Source organism: Protopterus annectens, chromosome 11.part0 (genome assembly GCF_019279795.1).
Source record: "Protopterus annectens isolate FY-2018-M chromosome 11.part0, PAN1.0, whole genome shotgun sequence".
Classification (NCBI taxonomy): domain Eukaryota; kingdom Metazoa; phylum Chordata; order Ceratodontiformes; family Protopteridae; genus Protopterus; species Protopterus annectens.
In genome coordinates this window covers 328,470,166-328,487,967 of record NC_056745.1, presented here as the reverse complement: position 1 = coordinate 328,487,967, position 17,802 = coordinate 328,470,166, and the positions used below count along the sequence as shown (strand labels likewise).

General features: G+C 43.7%; 1 protein-coding gene across 1 annotated transcript in view; it reads right to left on the bottom strand.

Annotated features, from left to right (window-relative positions):
- Positions 1-17,802, bottom strand: part of APPL2 (adaptor protein, phosphotyrosine interacting with PH domain and leucine zipper 2) — a 1,154,621-nt gene that overhangs the window by 389,635 nt on the left and 747,184 nt on the right. Inside the window, exon 10 of the mRNA XM_044087826.1 lies at positions 8,387-8,545. Coding sequence (XP_043943761.1) covers positions 8,387-8,545 — 159 coding nt within the window. The remainder of the gene's footprint in view (positions 1-8,386; positions 8,546-17,802) is intronic.

Below are 17,802 nucleotides of genomic sequence, written 5' to 3'. Positions count from 1 at the left end.
TGCGAACTGCTTCTGCTTCGGGCACCGCGCAGCAAAAAAGACTGAAGAAAATGGCGTCGGCTGTGTCTTATATACCCCTGCCGCACTGACGTCAGGAAGGAGAGCGACAACAACCGACGCCGGACCTAGACTTTGGAATTCGGCCGACCGAGGGACCGCCTGACGGCAGAGAACCCATATGTGATTACTGCAGCTGTATGCATGATGAACATCCTGGACTGCAGCAGTGTATACACTCAAACATCTACATTTATGGTAGATACAAAACTGAACTATGTTCATCGTGTTACACTGCTGCAGTCATTACACTTGGGTAGAATCCCAAAGCTGAGGCAGGGTGGCTGGTTCTATAAGGCATTAGGTGTGGCTATAAGGCCCTGCAGCACAGCAGTGGCGAAGCCAGCTCTGGATTTAGAGTATAAAGGCAGATGGTAATGCTTGGTGAAGGTATGCACAGAACTCCATGTTGCTGCTTCCAAAATGTCCTTGGTAGGCACTCCTCTGAGGTAGGCAGTTGAAGTGGCTGTTGCCCTGGTGGAGTGAGATCTAATGCTGCTAGGTATAGGTTTCCCATGGTGTGTGTAGCAGAAAGGTATGCAATGTCCTATCCATTTTGAAATAGTCTGTTTTGAAATGGCTTTTCCCTGTGCTCCTGCAGCATATGCTACCAGTAATTGCTCAGATTTTCTGAAAGCTTTGGTTTTGTCCAAGCAGAAGCGTAACTGCCTGTGAATGTCCAAAGAATGCAGTAGTCTCTCCCCTTTATTCTGTGGTTTTGGATAAAAAGTTGGCAAGTGAATAGTTTGGTTTACAGCCACACTTGAAACCACCTTTGGCATAAACGTAGGGTTAGTTCTTAAGGACACCCTGTCCTGGTGGAAAATGAGGAAAGGTTCCACTGCCATTAGTGCCTGTAATTCTGAAACTCTTTGAGCTGATGTTATTGCCAGGAGCAGAGCAGTTTTCCAAGAAATATATTTTAATTCTGCTGTGTTAGCTGGCTCAAAGGGAGGTAAAGTTAATTTTTCCAAAACAAAGGTGAGGTCCCAAGTTGGAGTAGGTGCTCTACGGGGCGGTCTTATGTTTTTAGCCCCTCTGAGGTACTGTTTTAGCAAAGGATTTGAGAAAATTGGAGGATCCGTGTTGTAATGAGCAGAGATGGCAGAGGCGTGGATCTTGATGGATGAAAAAGAGAGGCCTTTGTCCTGCATCTCAGTTAAATATTGTAGAATCTGAGGAATGTTTGGGACAAGAGGGTCAAGGCTGTGAGCCTGGTTCCAGGCACAGAATCTCTTCCATTTATCCGAATAGGCTTTCCCTGGTACTAGGCCTTCTAGCCTCCAGAATGACATCCATAACAGCTTTGGAGAGAGGCATTGCTTGCTTGAATAAGCAATTTTCCATGCAGCTAGGTTTAAGGTCTTTAGCTGACTGTGAAGTATCTGATTGTTGTGCTGAGTCAGTAGGTGTGGGATTTGAGGCAATATCCAGGGTGGTTCTTGTGCCATATTTTTTAAGATTGGGTACCAGTGCTGCCGTGGCCAGTCTGGAGCAATCAGGATCATCTTTGGCTCTTCTTGCCTGGCTTTTATGAGAACCTTTGGAAGGAGAGGTAATGGAGGGAAAGCGTATACTTGTAGGTTTTTCCAGCTGAATGAGAGGGCATCCACTTTCCATGCTTGTGGATGGTAACTCCTTGTGCAGAATTTCTGTAGCTGGCAGTTCATTGGGGATGCAAACAGACCTATGTCCAGGCTCCATCATTTCTGTGTTATCATTCTGAATATTTGTGGATTCAATTCCCATTCATGGGGATCCATGATGTTTCTGCTTAAGTGGTCTGCCAGTCTGTTTTTCTCTCCTGGCAGGAATTGTGCTTGCAGATGAACTTGATAGTTTACAGCTGTGTTCCACAAGGTCATGGCTTGTCTGCAGAGAGGGTAGGAGTGAGTCCCCCCTTGCTTGTTTATGTACCACATAACTGTGGTGTTGTCTGTCTTTAGCAGTAGTTGTCCTGGATGCAGCAGGTCCTTGAAAGCTATAACTGCATTTTGTACAGCTAGCATCTCTTTTTGATTGATGTGAAGATGCCTTTGTTCTGCGGGCCACTCACCCTGAATACATTTTCTTGCCATGTGTGCTCCCCAGGCGTAATCCGATGCATCTGTTGTCAGTGTTTGCCTGGCTGTGGGTTGAGTAAAAGGCTGTCCCTTGTTGAGGTGACAAGTTTGAGCCCACCATCGAAACTCCTGTTGAAGGCAAGGAATTAGTGGTATAACTGTTTCCAAACTTTGACAGTGTTGAGACCATACACTCTTTAGGTACCATTGTAGTTTCCTCATATGCAGTCTGGCATATGGAATTAGTAGTATGCAAGATGCCATGTAACCCAAGGCCTGCAGAATTTTTCTTGCAGGGAGTTGGATTTTTGTTGCCATCAATTGAAAGTATTGAGTCAGTTGTCCTTGCTTGTCTGGCGTGAGATAAGCCATCTGGGCCGTTGAGTTCAAGCTGGCACCCAGGAATATTATCTCTTGTGAGGGCACTAGTTTTGATTTCTTTTCGTTTACTGTGTACCCCAGGCAACTTAATAACTGTTTGACAAACGCCAGATGCTTTAGAAGAATGTCCTTGCTCTCTGCTTGAATCAGGCAGTCGTCCAGGTACGGATAAATTTGAATTCCTTTCTGTCTGCAAAATGCAATTACTGGTGCCAGGCACTTTGTGAAGACCCTGGGTGCAGTAGATAAGCCAAAGGGCAGTGCAGAGAATTGATAGTGCATTGAACCTACTATGAATCTGAGGTATCTTCTGCAGTTTTGTCTGATAGGGACATGCAGGTATGCCTCCTTGAGGTCCAAGATCATGAGCCAAGCTTTCTTGCTCAGCATGGGAAAAAGCTGCTGTAGTGTCAACATTTTAAATTTCGGAACATCCAGGTAAGTGTTTACAGAAGAAAGATCCAGAATGGGCCTCCAGGCTTTGTCCTTTCTGGGTACCAGAAAGAGTCTTGAATAAAATCCTTGTCCTTGCTCTTGTGGTGGTACCTCTTGAATAGCTCTCATTTCCATGAGTGCTGTAATTTGTTTTTGAGCCTCTGCCCATTGATTTGGTGGCAGATTTGGCATTCCTTTTAACCTTGGCAGTGTGTGAAAGTGGAACCTGTAACCTTGAGATACAATGTTGAGAACCCATTTGTCTTTGGTGATCCAATGCCAATTGTGATAGAAAAGTGCTAGTTTTCCTCCCAAGGGGCTGCCAAGAGAAAGTTGTTTGGCAGCTGTAATGGGAAGTCATTGAGGCTGCTTTTTATATGGTTGCGGCCTGTCTTCCCCTTCTTTCTGGCCTGATGCACCCCACTGTCGAGGCCTGGAAGGACCTTGCGGTTGACCTCTACCTCTCGGACGTTTGTATCTGCCCCTTTGGGGTCTGTCTGTAGCCGGAAAGGACCAATTCTTTGTTGGCCAATGTCTACTAAATCTTGGTGGCTGAACCTGTAAGAAATCCTTTACCGTTTGCATAGATTTTGCCTTATCCTCCATTTTCTTTAATACCTCTTCTGCCTTAACTCCAAATAACACATCCTGCTGTAAAGGTGCATCCAATAATTTTGCTTTAACATGATCTGGTAATGTGTGTTCTTTTAGCCAAGCATGCCTTCTAAACACAGAGACTGTAACTGCTGCTCTGCAGGAGGCATCTAAAGAATCAAAACCACATTGCAAAGTATGCTTTCCCACTTGTTCAGCTGCATGCAATAAATCCTGCATTTCTTTAAAATGAGGAGGATCTGAATCTGGAAGCATTTTTTGTTTTGATTGAGACATTAAAAATTGCTGATATTTTAGCATGTGAAACTGGCAATTTAAGGCTCTCATTGCTAAGGTTGCAGATGCATATACTTTCTTTCCCCATCTGTCCAATGCTCTGGAATCTCTGTCAGAGGGGACTGGATTTTTTGCTGATGAGGCCTTAATCCCTTTGGGTCCCTGAGAAATAGTTTCAGGGTCAGCAACAGGGCTTTTATACAAATATTTGTGTGAGTCAGGGACTCTGTAGTATCTGTCAAGTTTAACTGGGGCTGGAGGTAAGGAGTCAGGATTTATGATGGATTCAGTATACACATCATCCACAATATCTAACACTGGCAGAATAGCAAGGGGTCTGTGTTGACGTAATAAAAGGAAGTCTCTGAGCCTTTTCTTGGATTCAGAGTAATCCTGGCCTTCCCAATGGAAATGCTCCCTCATGGTATGTAAGGTTTCCCCAAAGGAGTAGTCCTCAGGCGGAGAGGCTGATGGAATTGATTCCTCAGCATCAGAGTCCTCATAAGGGGGTAAAGAATATCCTAGGTCTGAGGATGAATCTGAAGTAATGGACACCTGGTCGGATGAGCCATAATCTGCATCCTGTCTGGACCTTTTATCAGGAGGGGGATGGGACCCCCTGATCAGAGTGATTGGGTCTTCAGCCATTTTGAGCATTTGTTTCTTAGGCATGCAGGCCTGTCCTGGAGAATGCCTTATTTGTTTCCTTGTTTTTAAAGGAGGCTTAGATTTAGTAGGGGGTTTAATGGTTAACTGAGTAGGTCTGAAAACACCTTCTGAAGATTCGGGTTGCTCAGCTACTCCGGATCCCTCTGAAGGGTTTGCCTCGGTAGGCCGTAAATCTGGTGTGTCCAAAGGCCCAGCCATCTCCACGTGGGAGTCAGAGGCGGCCTGTGGTTTCAAAGAAGCAATCGTCAGGGGCTGCGAAGGCGCCTCGCTGAAAACCGGAGAACCAGCGACTGGCCTAGAAGAGGCTTCATCGTCAGGTTTGGGCCTCGGATGCCTGTCCTTGTCTTTGTGCTTTTTGTGTATTCCAGTCGTCGGTTGTTCCGATGGCATGGTGTAATTAAATTTTCTGCCAAAATAATGTCGGGCAAAATCAAACCGACGTTTAATAGTGCGCTTGTTAAACCTAGCACAAAACTGACAACCTGTGACGTTGTGGTCTGGGCCTAGGCATGGGATAAAATAATAATGGAAATCCTTATAAGGTATTTGCTTCCCACAAGAAATACAATTATTAACTTTTACTGACATCGGTCTGAGGCAAGAAAAAGTTTCCCCAACGGGGTACTTCGCTTTGTAGAAGACTTTGGTTCTGGATTCGGAATGAAAATCTCAGGAGTCGGCCGACCGGCACTTGCGAACTGCTTTTGCTTCGGGCACCGCGCAGCAAGAAAGACTGAAGAAAATGTCGTCGGCTGCATCTTATATACCGCTGGTGCACTGACATCAGGGAAGAGGTGACAGCAACCGACACCGGACCAAGACTTTGGAACTCTGGCCGACTGAGGGACCGCCTGACGGCAGGATAACCCAAGTGTAATGACTGCAGCAGTGTAACACGATGAACATCCATGGTTTACTAAAGATAAAATACATTTTCTGTAGCATGCTGAAAGGAAGACAAATTTATTGAACTTTTATTGTGTAAAAACGGAGAGGCTCCCCACTCTGGCTGGGAGCTGATATAAAAGGTTGAATTAAACTGGCATACCATTAAGGGGCTGAAATGTTAATCTCAGGCATTACAAAACTGGTCAGGGTTCAGAAACTGAAAAAATAGCTGGCAGATGGCAGACAGGAATCTGCTAAGGAAATGTGTACAAGGAAAGGCATGAATGCCAGAGATTAAATGAAGTATAATCCCAGCCAAAGGTTTCATAAAGTCAAGATGGTAAACTATGTACATATACTGACAGAGGTGCTGGAGTTGCAGATGCTGAAAACTGATGGCATATTGTCTAAGGTGGCACTGAGTGACATGGCCACATCCACACCCCTCTGCATAGGCAGACAAAATCTAAAGTGTTTCTGCATTCAGAGACTTCAAGATTATCCCGTGCTAAGAAGACAGGATAAATTCACATCCCTAACAGACAGGTGGTGTGGGGAAACATTCAACAAGGCCACATTGGCACAAATGTATTAACAGAAGAACTAGAAGCTTAGCCATTAATATCCACAAACTGCTATTTCATTACTGGATCTTATTTTTCAAGTTTTGTTTTTGGATTGATATCAGCACTGGCTATCTGGCACAGCATAATGGATCAAGTACTTCAAGGAATCTTGCATACACAGTGGAAAATTAGACGTAGCCTAGTGACAGGCCAGAGTGTTGAAAGCCACATGAATAACCTATGCATTGTCATAAACTGGTTAAATAAGTAAGTAGCTTGAGTTAATTAATTAATGTAATTAACTAATTAATTAATTTTCTGATAACCCCCTTATCTTCTTAAGGGTCAATATGAGATCAGATGGGGGACATGGCAAGCAATAAGTTGGGCATAAGGAAAAGATCTAATCCTGGATGGGATGCCAATCCATCACAGATAGCTTTGAGTTTATAAAGCAAAATACACATTTTTCAAGTATACAGTTTCTTACTGTGGGTACGTGATGAACAAAAATGAGTTTGGAAAACTGAGAAAGGCAAAACAGAGGCAGTGCCAAAGGAATCAAGCCTAACAGTGTATCACATATGACTGTATCATGAACTGGTGAATTATTATCATAAATCCCTACTGAACAGCACTGTACCCTAGGAAATCACGTCACACAGAAGGTCAGTATGGAAATGGATTGAGGACTGCAAATGGCCTCAGTACAATAAAGGACATTATCAAGTCAGTTGAAGATAACTGCCCCAATAATGCTTTACCCCAAGGAATGGAACATGATATTTTGCCTTATGGAGTCAGTGCCATTTTATTGCATAAGTTCCTATAAAGTAAGAAAAGAACCTCCGCGGTTGCTTCACTATCATTAATGAGCGCAAACAGAATTTATGGTACAAAATTGTACTTGCAATTTGGAATTCCCTCCTTGTTCAGATAAGAAATAAGAGTACATGTCTCATATTCAGAACAAGCCTACTGGTCTCCTCATCAAAATCTATGGCTGCCAATACCTCAGGTACACCAGAAATACACACTGTCAAGACTACACTCCCCTAAATGACTAAGAATACCACATCTGTCTATGACATCCGACAACCTGACTCAAAACCTGGGCAACCATCCCACATATCATAAAGAGCTCATGTACAGTTCAATGCTCCATACATCTGAATGATCACTTGAAGTCCTATGTTTACATAACAATTTATGTCCTATGCTGCCTACTTACAATTTGCAATGACTTGGGTTCAGCCTGCACTGTAAGGATGCATCCCTGTGTTTCTTTTTTCTGGTCCCGCTGCCATTCTCCAGTCCATCCCAATTACTTCCTTCTATCCACCCCAGCATAAACCCTCAAACCCTTATACTGGAGACTTTGCACTGCCAGTTCAATACTTAGTGACAGTGTCAAGCTGTGGACTACTGAAACCCATTTTTTCACTGTTAAAGTGCTTTTGACGGGAAGCTTTGCCCCCACTGCACGCCACACCCTGTCCTACTTAAACATACAGATTCAAAATCTGCAGTACCTCAGACAAAAGTGAATTATTCAAGATGCTGCAACTTTGATTTAGAGAAGGAAGTAAACTGCACATTTGTGATCACATAATAACACGATGATTACAGATGATGCATAGTTAAGTCTGGCACCCTACTAGTTAATATGCACCTGGTACATGAATTGTGCTCTACAGTTTGGAGGGGGGATGGCTAACAAGTGACTGGCTTACCTTTTCTGTATGGGGGGGAGACATTAAGGGCTGACCTTGCTGAACTTGCACAATACAGTGTAGGTAGCTCAGCAACCAAATCCTGGGTAACCTGGAGACTGTGGCGATGCAAGACTAAAGAAGTATACACTGGTAAGAATCTTCATGTCCACTATATCAAGTGAAGGAAGTAGACAATGACAACACTTACGCAGTATGGTGAACTTGAGACCTTTCTCCCTTTAGTGGAAATGAATGGGTAGGTTGAGCAACAGGTACTGTCAAAGAGCCCAAAATCAGGGAAAGTAGGGCAAAACCTTTTCAAAAATGTCACATATTAAGTAACTTTACACTTATAGAGAAATTATTAACAGCAATTGTACACCATGTTATTTGTTCTACTTGGACAACATTACACCCAAGTTTTTAACTTTGCTCAGACTTTGGACTGTTACACAAAAGTGCAGGGCTGACATTATGCCACTGCAGACATAGACACAGACACACACATGCACACAGACACACACACGCACACAGACACACACACGCACACAGACACACACACATGCACACAGACACACACACACGCACACAGACACACACACACACACACACACACACACACACACACACACACACACACAGACACACACACACAAAAAAAAAAACAAATGCACAGTTTGACATACTAATGCTGCAGTAGCAAGAAAAGTAAATATCTTACTTCCTAATGTTGAGGTACCCTGCTTTCTGAAGGAGATTCCGATTGATGACAGGTGAAGCTACATCATAGTCAGGAATATAAACTGATTCATTAAGTGACAACTGTTCCTGCTGGGAAAGTCTCATAGCTTCAGTGTCAGTGTCCATTTGGTCCTGTATACTAAAAATGAAAAGACATCACCATGAACAGCATAGGAATGAAGCAATATCTGTTTGTAACACACACACATACACACACACACACACACACACACACACACACAACCAGTTTCTTGAGCTTTACTTGAGACAGACAATTTAAACAAACATTAAAAAACAGTGAAATCAGACAGATAAATAATTATTCATTTTATTTTATTTTATATTTATTTTGTCTTTGTTTACAGGGAAAATCTGAGTGGGTTTGGCAGAACTCCTTTTCAGTGGAAGCCCAGGGAGAAAAGCTCCAAATATTATATACTATTACATACAATCAGATATTTTACCACAATCACAATAGAGTCATGTGCAGGTCTTAGCAATTACATCATGCACTGAAAAATTATATCCAGATGAGCATATTACAAGAATGACAAACCCACATATGCAGAGTAAGGGTTAGTATGCATAGTTTACAACAAGGAATAATTTTTTTTTAATTTATTTACTTTTTTAGAGAATTGCTCAAAAACCTGCATATATGAAGCAGTGGAAGAGAGGTCATAAAGACCCACTCCACGTAACAGAAGTAGAAAGAATAGTTGTGTAAAATCTTACCATAACCATAGATGTCCTTCTCTTCTATATGCTGCAGTATTCATCACATATGGGCGTTTGCCTTCGGCTAACTCATACGTCCGGCCAGTATACAAAAGACTACATGCTACTACTAGGTAAGTGCGACATCACACATCCTCTCGCGTATGTCGGTCAGAAAGAGACGCCGGGTATAAAACGGACGTCAGCATGCACCAACCTGAGAACTGAATGCCACCAAGCACCAGACTGAGTCTAGGTGAAAAACACGTCACCAAGAAAGACAGGCAAGCATCAGGGGGAAGGGGGGTTAGCAATACTGCAGCATATAGAAGAGAAGGACAACTATGGTTATAGTAAGATTTTACACAACTATTCTATGTCCTTCTATTCATATGCTGCAGTATTCACCATGTTAGGGAGAATGACAAAGCTCATGAATGGGAAAGATTGGGAGGAGGAGGAGCAGATCTTTTTCTAGAAAGTCATGTAGAATAGCCCTAGCAAAGGCAAACTTGGACCTGGAGATGACATCAAGCTTATATAATGCTTAGTGAAAATATGAACAGAGGACCAGATAGCCGCCTCCAGGATAGAACAAGTGTCCAAACCTTTAATGAAAGCCCAAGAGGAGGATACTGCTCTTGTGAAGTGTGCCCTCACTAGAGAAGAAAGGAACTTACCACTGGCTGAGTAACAGAAAGAGATAGCTTTAGAAATCCAAGAAGAAATAGTTTGCTTGAAAACCGTCTGATCCAGGGCTCTTGGGTTGTAGGACTCAAACAGGTGTTCAGATTTACGGATAGGCTTGGTTTTATCCAGGTAGTATCTGAGTTGCCTGTGGATATCCAAAGAATGCAGGATTCTCTCACTTTTAGACTGAGGGGGAAGGAAAAAAGGTGGGAAGATTGATAGACTGGTTAAGAGATAACTTGTTGAACACCTTAGGCATAAAGGAAGGGCTGGTATGCAAGGATACCCTGTCCCCATGGAAAACTGTGAAGGGGGGATTAGACATCACAGCTTGCAGCTCAGAGACCCTTCTAGCAGATGTAATGGCCACCAGCAAAACTGTTTTCCATGTACAATGTTGCAGGGAAGAGGAGCTTGCTGGCTCAAAAGGTGCAAACGTAAGCTTCTCTAACACAAACTTGAGACCCCAAGGAGGAGGAGGAGCTGGTTTCTTTTGTAGTCTAAGATGAAGGATGCCTTTTAGGAAAAGTTTCACCTCTAACCTCGAGGCTAAAGGGGGTGATATAGGCACACAAGCTGACATAGCTGAAAGGTGAGCCTTCGCTGAAGAGTAGGATAAGCCACCTTTCATCAGTTCACACAGATAGGACAAAACCACCTGAACATCCACTAACAGAGGCTATAGATCCTTCTTGTGACACCAGATGGAAAACTTTTTCCATTTGGAAACATAGGATTTCCTAGTAGTAGGTTTTCTGGCCTCCTACAGAACCTGAAGCACGTCCTCTGAAAATAGGTGTCTAAAGGGAATCAAAATCCTATCACCCACACAGCCAGGTTGAGAGTTGATAGCTGTGGATGTATCAGGGTTCCCTTGTCCTGTGTGAGCAGATCCATCCTGTGGGGTAACCTGTGATGACTGGCACTGGCTAAGTGCAGGAGAAGGAGGAACAAGTGCTGCCTTGGCCAAAAGGGAGTCACAAGCAAGATTTTTGGTTGATCCTGCTGAATCGTCGGGTGTATATTATGCTATGACGGCATTGAAAAGGCTTTGGGAGAAAGCCTGTCAATCAGAGGGGGTGTTCTGGTGGAGCAGGCAATCGGACAGGTGCAGAAAAGTTCTGTGGTTGGTGCATGCTGACATCCGCTTTATACCAGACATCTCTTTATGACCTACGTATGCGAAAGGATGTGTGGCGTCGCACGTACCTAGCAGTAGCATAGCTGAATGCATGAGTTAAGCCAGAGGTGAGCTCCCATATGTGATGAATACTGCAGCATATGAACAGAAGGACATACAATAATACAAGAGAAAAGAACACAGAGATAGACAGTTATTGTAGTGCTGCTAAATGTCATAGTAGTGTCATCAACGGTTGAGTGGAAGTTAACCAGGAGAGAAACATTCTGATGAAGTCTGCTTTGGGCAGACGAAAGCGCTCACGCAGTTGGAATTGTTATTATTTTTGTGATTAAAGAAGGTATTTTGTCTGTCTACACGGAACTTTGGTTTTTGTCTACAGTTGAGTATTACTTTTTTCGTGATCAGGAGAGAAACTAGAGCAGAACCACTTGGCTGCTAGGTGATTTTTTAAATTGTAATGTAAAGGAGTTCTAACAGAAACAGATACGTTAAGAAGCTAGGTCTCGCAGAAGAATGAAATGAAAATGGTTCACACCTGCTACTATCCATGAATTAATATGTAAACAATTTCAAATTTTCTAAATCATGTTTCATACTTCCAGATCTTCAAGAGATGTTTTACCAACACATACTTTTTGTTGTCAGCATTTTTAGCAGGTGAAGGTCTTACCAACTAAAAAGTCTTCTTAACACCTTCTCCTGAGCAAACACCTTGGAAACTTCCTCTGATATCACTAAATTAGAAAAAGGCAGTAAAGGAAGCCCAATCTACCACCCTCATTTCTTTCCTTCCAGCCATCTCTGACAAAGGAACTAAGGCCTACATAAATAGTAAATAATTTCATATCCTATTAGAAAAAGCGGGAGGACTGCCAGATATGCCTTTCAAATTCTGCAAGTGCATATGCATACAGCAGCCTACCTTTGTGAAGATAATCCATGCTAGCAAGTTCTTGTGCTTTTTAGTCAGACTAAGGTTGGTAGAGGTTAATCAGATGGGACCTTGGAGGGCAGCTCTCCTAAAGCCCACTTTACCCATACCTCTGGTATTCAAGCTACAGTGTTTAATGCATGCACGTGTTTGGATCAAGCTGCAGGAGCTGCAGCAAAAATGTCCAAAAGGCGCCACCCTTAGAACATTCAGTAGTTATATCTCAAAAATCCTGAAGGGAGACACCTTTAAAACATGCAGCTTCAGCAGCACAAATGTCTCAAAAAGAAATCCTTTAAAACATGTAACAGTTGCACCACATATGCCCTGGAGAGAAACCCCCTTAAAATGTGCAGCAGTTGCAGGACAAATAACCCAAAGGGAACTCCATTAAAAAGTACAGTTTTGTACCTACCATAAATGTAGATGTTCGAGGATCCCATTGCTGCAGTCCTTACTATTGGGTATAGTCCGCATCCAGTCGGCCCGAATACCAGAGTATAAGGCTGACGTCGGTCAGGGCGCATTAGACTGACGTCAGTACGTCAGGGTACTAATGCGCATGACCGACGTCATATCCTCAGTCTTTTCTTGCCCCAGATGTCAGAAGACCCTAAAAGACAAGGCCCAAAATACCTGCACCAAAAATATGTACAAGATATACAAGGCCATATACAAAAAATATAAGCATGAAACCTCACCTACACAACCACCCCTAAACACAGAGGGAAGGAGGGAGGTAAATTGGACTGCAGCAATGGGATCCTCGAACATCTACATTTATGGTAGATACAAAACTGTACAATGTTCTTCTTCCCCATTGCTGCAGTCCTTACTATTGGGTAGAATCCCAAAGCAGAGGTAAGGGAGGCTGGCAAATCATAAAGAAGCAGGAGCTGACAACATGCCTTGCAAAACAGCTGTGGCAAAACCAGCCCTAGACTTAGAGTAGATAGGAAGGTGATAATGCTTAGAGAAAGTATGCACTGAACTCCAAGTAGCTGCTTCCAAAATATCCTTAGTTGCCACCCCCCTTAGAAATGCTGTTGTAGTGGCAGCAGCCCTAGTGGAAAGAGGCCTAATCCCAGCTGGAATCTCCTTGCCATGATGGGAATAACAAAATGCAATGCAAAAGCCAATCCACCTAGAAATAGTTTGTTTTGACACAGGCTTGCCCTGCGAACTCAAAGCAAAAGAAACAAACAACTGCTGAGACTGCCTAAAATCCTTAGTCCTGCTTAAATAATAACGCAATTGCCTGTGTACATCTAAAGTGTGCAAAATCTTTTCCCCTTTATCTTGGGGGTCTGCATAAAAGTAGGCAAATGAATAGTCTGGTTTAAAGCCACACTAGAAACCACCTTAGGCATAAAGGAAGGATTAGTGCGTAATGATACCCTATCCTTATGGAAAATCAAAAATGGCTCTACTGCCATAAGGGCCTGCAACTCAGACACCCTTCTTGCAGAAGTAATAGCCAACAGAAAAGCAGTCTTCCATGACAAGTATTTCAATTCAGCAGTAGCCGCAGGCTCAAAAGGTTGTAGAGTAAGTTTTTCCAACACAAAATTGAGATCCCAAGCAGGAGTAGGAGCTCTACGTGGGGTCTTATATTCTTTGCCCCTCTAAGAAACTGCTTGAACAAAGGATGTGAAAACAATGGTGGGTCACAATCATAGTGAGCTGAAATCGCTGCAGCATGAATCTTAATAGAAGAGAAGGACAAACCTTTGTCCAATAACTCAGTAAGGTATTGAAGAGCCGCACTCAAATTAGGCTCAGAAACCTGCAAATTCTTTGCTGTACTCCAAAATAAAAATCTCTTCCATTTTTCTGCGTACACTTTCCTTGTACTAGGTCTTCTAGCTTCCATAATCACATTTAAAACTTGTTGAGGAAGTTGAGACCTGCTGTGTTTCAACACAGAATATGCCAGGCTGTTAGATGAAGAGAGTGAAGCTTGACATTGAGCAGATGACCATCCTGCTGAGACAATAGATGAGGAATCAGAGGCAAAGGCCATGGAGGCTTCCTTACCAGACTCCAGTAGTGGGTACCAGTGTTGCCGAGGCCAATCTGGAGCTATCAAAATCATCCTTGGCCTGTCTTGTCTGACCTTTAATAGTACCTTTGGAAGAAGAGGTAGAGGAGGAAAGGCATACACATGAAGGTTTTCCAACTGAAAGACAGAGCATCCACTTTCCAAGCTGTGTGATGAAACCCCTTTGTGCAACACTGTGGCAGCTGGTGGTTTAGTGGAGAAGCGAACAGATCTATGTCTGGAGTTCCCCATGACACTGTCAATGTTTGAAATACATGAAGATCCAGTTTCCACTCGTGGGGATCCATGATTTGTCTGCTTAACACATCTGCTAAGGAGTTCTGTGCTCCTGGCAGAAACCTTGCCTGAAGAGTTAGTTGCAAGCTTAGCGCAGTCTCCCATAAAATCATTGCTTGCCTGCATAGAGGATAAGAATGTGTTCCCCTTGCTTGTTGATGTACCACATGACAGTTGTGTTGTCTGTTAGAATCAACACCTGCCCTGGAAGAAGTAACTCCTTGAAAGCCATTAATGCAAACTGGACTGCTAACATCTCCTTCATGTTGATATGTAGATGCAGTAGTCTGGCAGGCCACATGTCTTGTATCCACATTCCATTTAGATGAGCTCCCCAAGCAATGTCCGAGGCATCTGTCGTTAAAATCTGACTCGCCTCTGGTCGGGTCACAGAGAGTCCCTTGTTTAGGTGACATTCCTGAGCCCACCACAAAAATTCTTTTTGAAGGCAAGGTATTATTTGAATGACAGTGTCCAAATCCTGGCAGTGCTGTGTCCATACATTTTGAGATACCATTGTAGCTTCCTCATATGCAGTTTGGCATTGGGAAGCACCAGAATACAAGATGCCATGAACCCTAATGCTTGAAGGACTGTCCTTGCAGTCAGCACGGACTGATGAGATAGTTGATGGAAGTAAAGTGATAGACTCTGTTGTTTGTCCGGGGTTAAAAAGGCCATCTGGGCTGCTGTATTCAGTCTCACACCCAGAAAGCACATGTCTTGAGAGGGTACTAGACTGGACTTTATTTCGTTCACAGAATACCCTAGGCATCTTAGCACTGCTATAACATGTTCCAGATGCTGTACAAGGTCTTCCTTTTCTTGAGCCAGAATCAGGCAGTCGTCCAAGTAAGGATAGATTTGAATTCCTTGAAGCCTGAAGTAAGCTATCACTGGAGCCAGAACCTTTGTGAATACTCTGGGCGCAGTAGATAAGCCAAAGGGCAATGCAGAGAACTGATAATGAGAATTTCCAGCTCGAAACCGCAGATACTTCCTGCAACTTAGCCTGATAGGCACATGAAGGTAAGCTTCCTTGAGATCTAGAGTTACCATCCAGTGATCTTTGCCCAGCAGAGGTAAAAGCTGTGGTAACGTCAACATCTTGAACTTGGGAATGTCCAGAAAAGTGTTGAGGAGAGATAAATCCAAAATTGGTCTCCACGTGTTCCCTTTCTTTGGTACTAGGAACAGGCGAGAATAAAATCCTAGGCCCCTTTCTGATACAGGGACTGGCTGAATGGCCCCATCTGGAGTAATTGAGAAACTTGCTTGTGAGCCTCTTTTCTTTGTGGAGGAGGAACGTCTGGCATGCCTTTGAAAGGGGGCATTGTATGGAAATAAATCTGTAACCGTGGTGAATGATATCCAACACCCATTTGTCTTGAGTAATTAAATCCCAATTTGCTTTGAAAAGAGACAGTCTTCCGCCCAAAGGAGCTGCCAGGCGGGAATCTACTGGCAGCTGAAAAGACAGGTCATTGGGTCTGTTTACGAAAGGACTGACCCCTGCCCTCACCAGAAGTCTGAGCAGGCGAACTCCCTGTTCTAGACCTAAAAGAACCTTGAGCCCTGCCCCTACCACGTCTAGACCTACCCCTAGACTGAGAATCATAAGCAGGATATGTCCACCCCTTAGCCGGCCAATTTCTACTAAATTTCGTGGCTGCACCTGCAAAAATCTTTAACAGTTTGCATAGACTTAGCTTTGTCCTCCATTTTCTTTAAAACTGCTTCCACAGGCGATCCAAACAACACATCAGACTGTAAAGGAGCATCCAAAATCCTTGTCTTAACATGCTCAGCTAAATTCTGATCCTTCAACCAGGCATGCCTGCGAAGAACAGAACTAGTAGCGGCCACCCTCGAGGAGGCTTGTACAGCATCAAAACCACATTGCAAAGAATGCTTACCCACTTGTTCAGACACATGAACCAAATCCAGCAACTCTTTACACTCAATACCTCCTGCCAAAGCACCCACCTTAGATTTCAATTGTGAAAGGAGGTAATTCTGATATTTTAGCATGTGAAACTGACAATTCAATGCTCTCATGGCTAGAGTGGAAGAAGTATACACTTTCTTTCCCCACCTATCCAAAGCCCTTGCCTCTTTATCAGTGGGAACAGGATTTTTAACCACAGAAGCTTTAACACCTTTAGGCCCTTGAGAAATAGTTTCTGGGTCCGCCCTAGGACTCTTAAACAAATACTTATGAGCTTCGGGCACCCTATAATACCTATCAGGCTTAACAGGAGCAGGAGGCAAAGAGTCAGGGTTCAGGAAGCCTCTGCAAAACATCTTCCACCACATTCAACACAGGAGGAATAGCTAAGGGCCTATGCTGGGGTAAAACAAGAATTCCCTAAGCCTTTTCCTGGAATCAGAGTAATCCTGGCCTTCCCATTTAAAGTGCTCCCTCATGGAATGCAGAGTCTCTGAAAATGAGAAATCCTCAGGAGGAGTAGCTGTAGGAGTGGAATCATCCACATCAGAATCAGAATAAGTAGGATACTCCTGCAAGTCTTCAGAAGACCCTGAAGCCTCTGAACACTGTTCAAAACAATCAAACTCTGGTTCCACCCTAGGCCTCTTATCAGGCGGGGCATAGAACCTCTAATCATAGTAATCAAATCTTCTGCCATTTTAAGCATATGTTTCTTAGGTACAGAACCGAAATGCTAGGAGAAGCCCCACTGAAGCTAAACTAGGCCTACCTCTCAAAGAAGTTTTGGCAACAGAAGGAGAGGCTCTAACTACCTTGGGAAGAGAGGGAAGAACAGTCACCTGAGAAGCCCCTCAGCCTGGCCTACCTCCTGAGAAGGCACATCCTGTAACAGTAAAGATTCTGCCTGGGACTCCATGGAAACTCCTGGCAAAACCTCTGGCTCCACTGAGCCTCCTAAAGAACCCGCGTACGGGACTGCGGTTCATCAACCCTAGGCTTCGCTGTTTTGTCCTTGCGCTTCTTGGGCGAAGCGGGCGTCGGAGCATCCGGCGGCATTTTATAATTGCAACGCTTCCCAAACACTAACCTGGCACAGTCTAACCTCCTCTTAATAGTGCGTTTGTTAAACCTAGCACAAGAGCGGCAACCAACAACGTCGTGCTCAGGCCCTAAACAAGGTATACACAAGGTATGGTAATCCCTATGAGGTATCTGTTTCCCACAAGAAATACAGTTATTCACTTTTTCTGACATCCGGTAAAATACTGAGGCAAAAAACCAAAATGTTCTAGCGGGTACTTAGCCAAAATGTTCTAGCGGGTACTTAGCCAACTCTGTTTCGGTCTGAAACTCCGGTTTCGGAAAGATTTCAGAACGCCAACCTGCACTCGCAAAACTGCTTCTGCATCGGACCACGCGGCAAAAAAGACTGAGGATATGACGTCGGTCATGCGCATTAGTACCCTGACGTACTGGCGTCAGTCTTATGCGCCCTGACCGGCCAGCCTTATACTCTGGTATTCGGGCCGACTGGATGCGGACTATACCCAATAGTAAGGACTGCAGCAATGGGGAACGAAGAACATCATGCAGCAACACACTGAATGTCCCAAAGGGAACCCCCT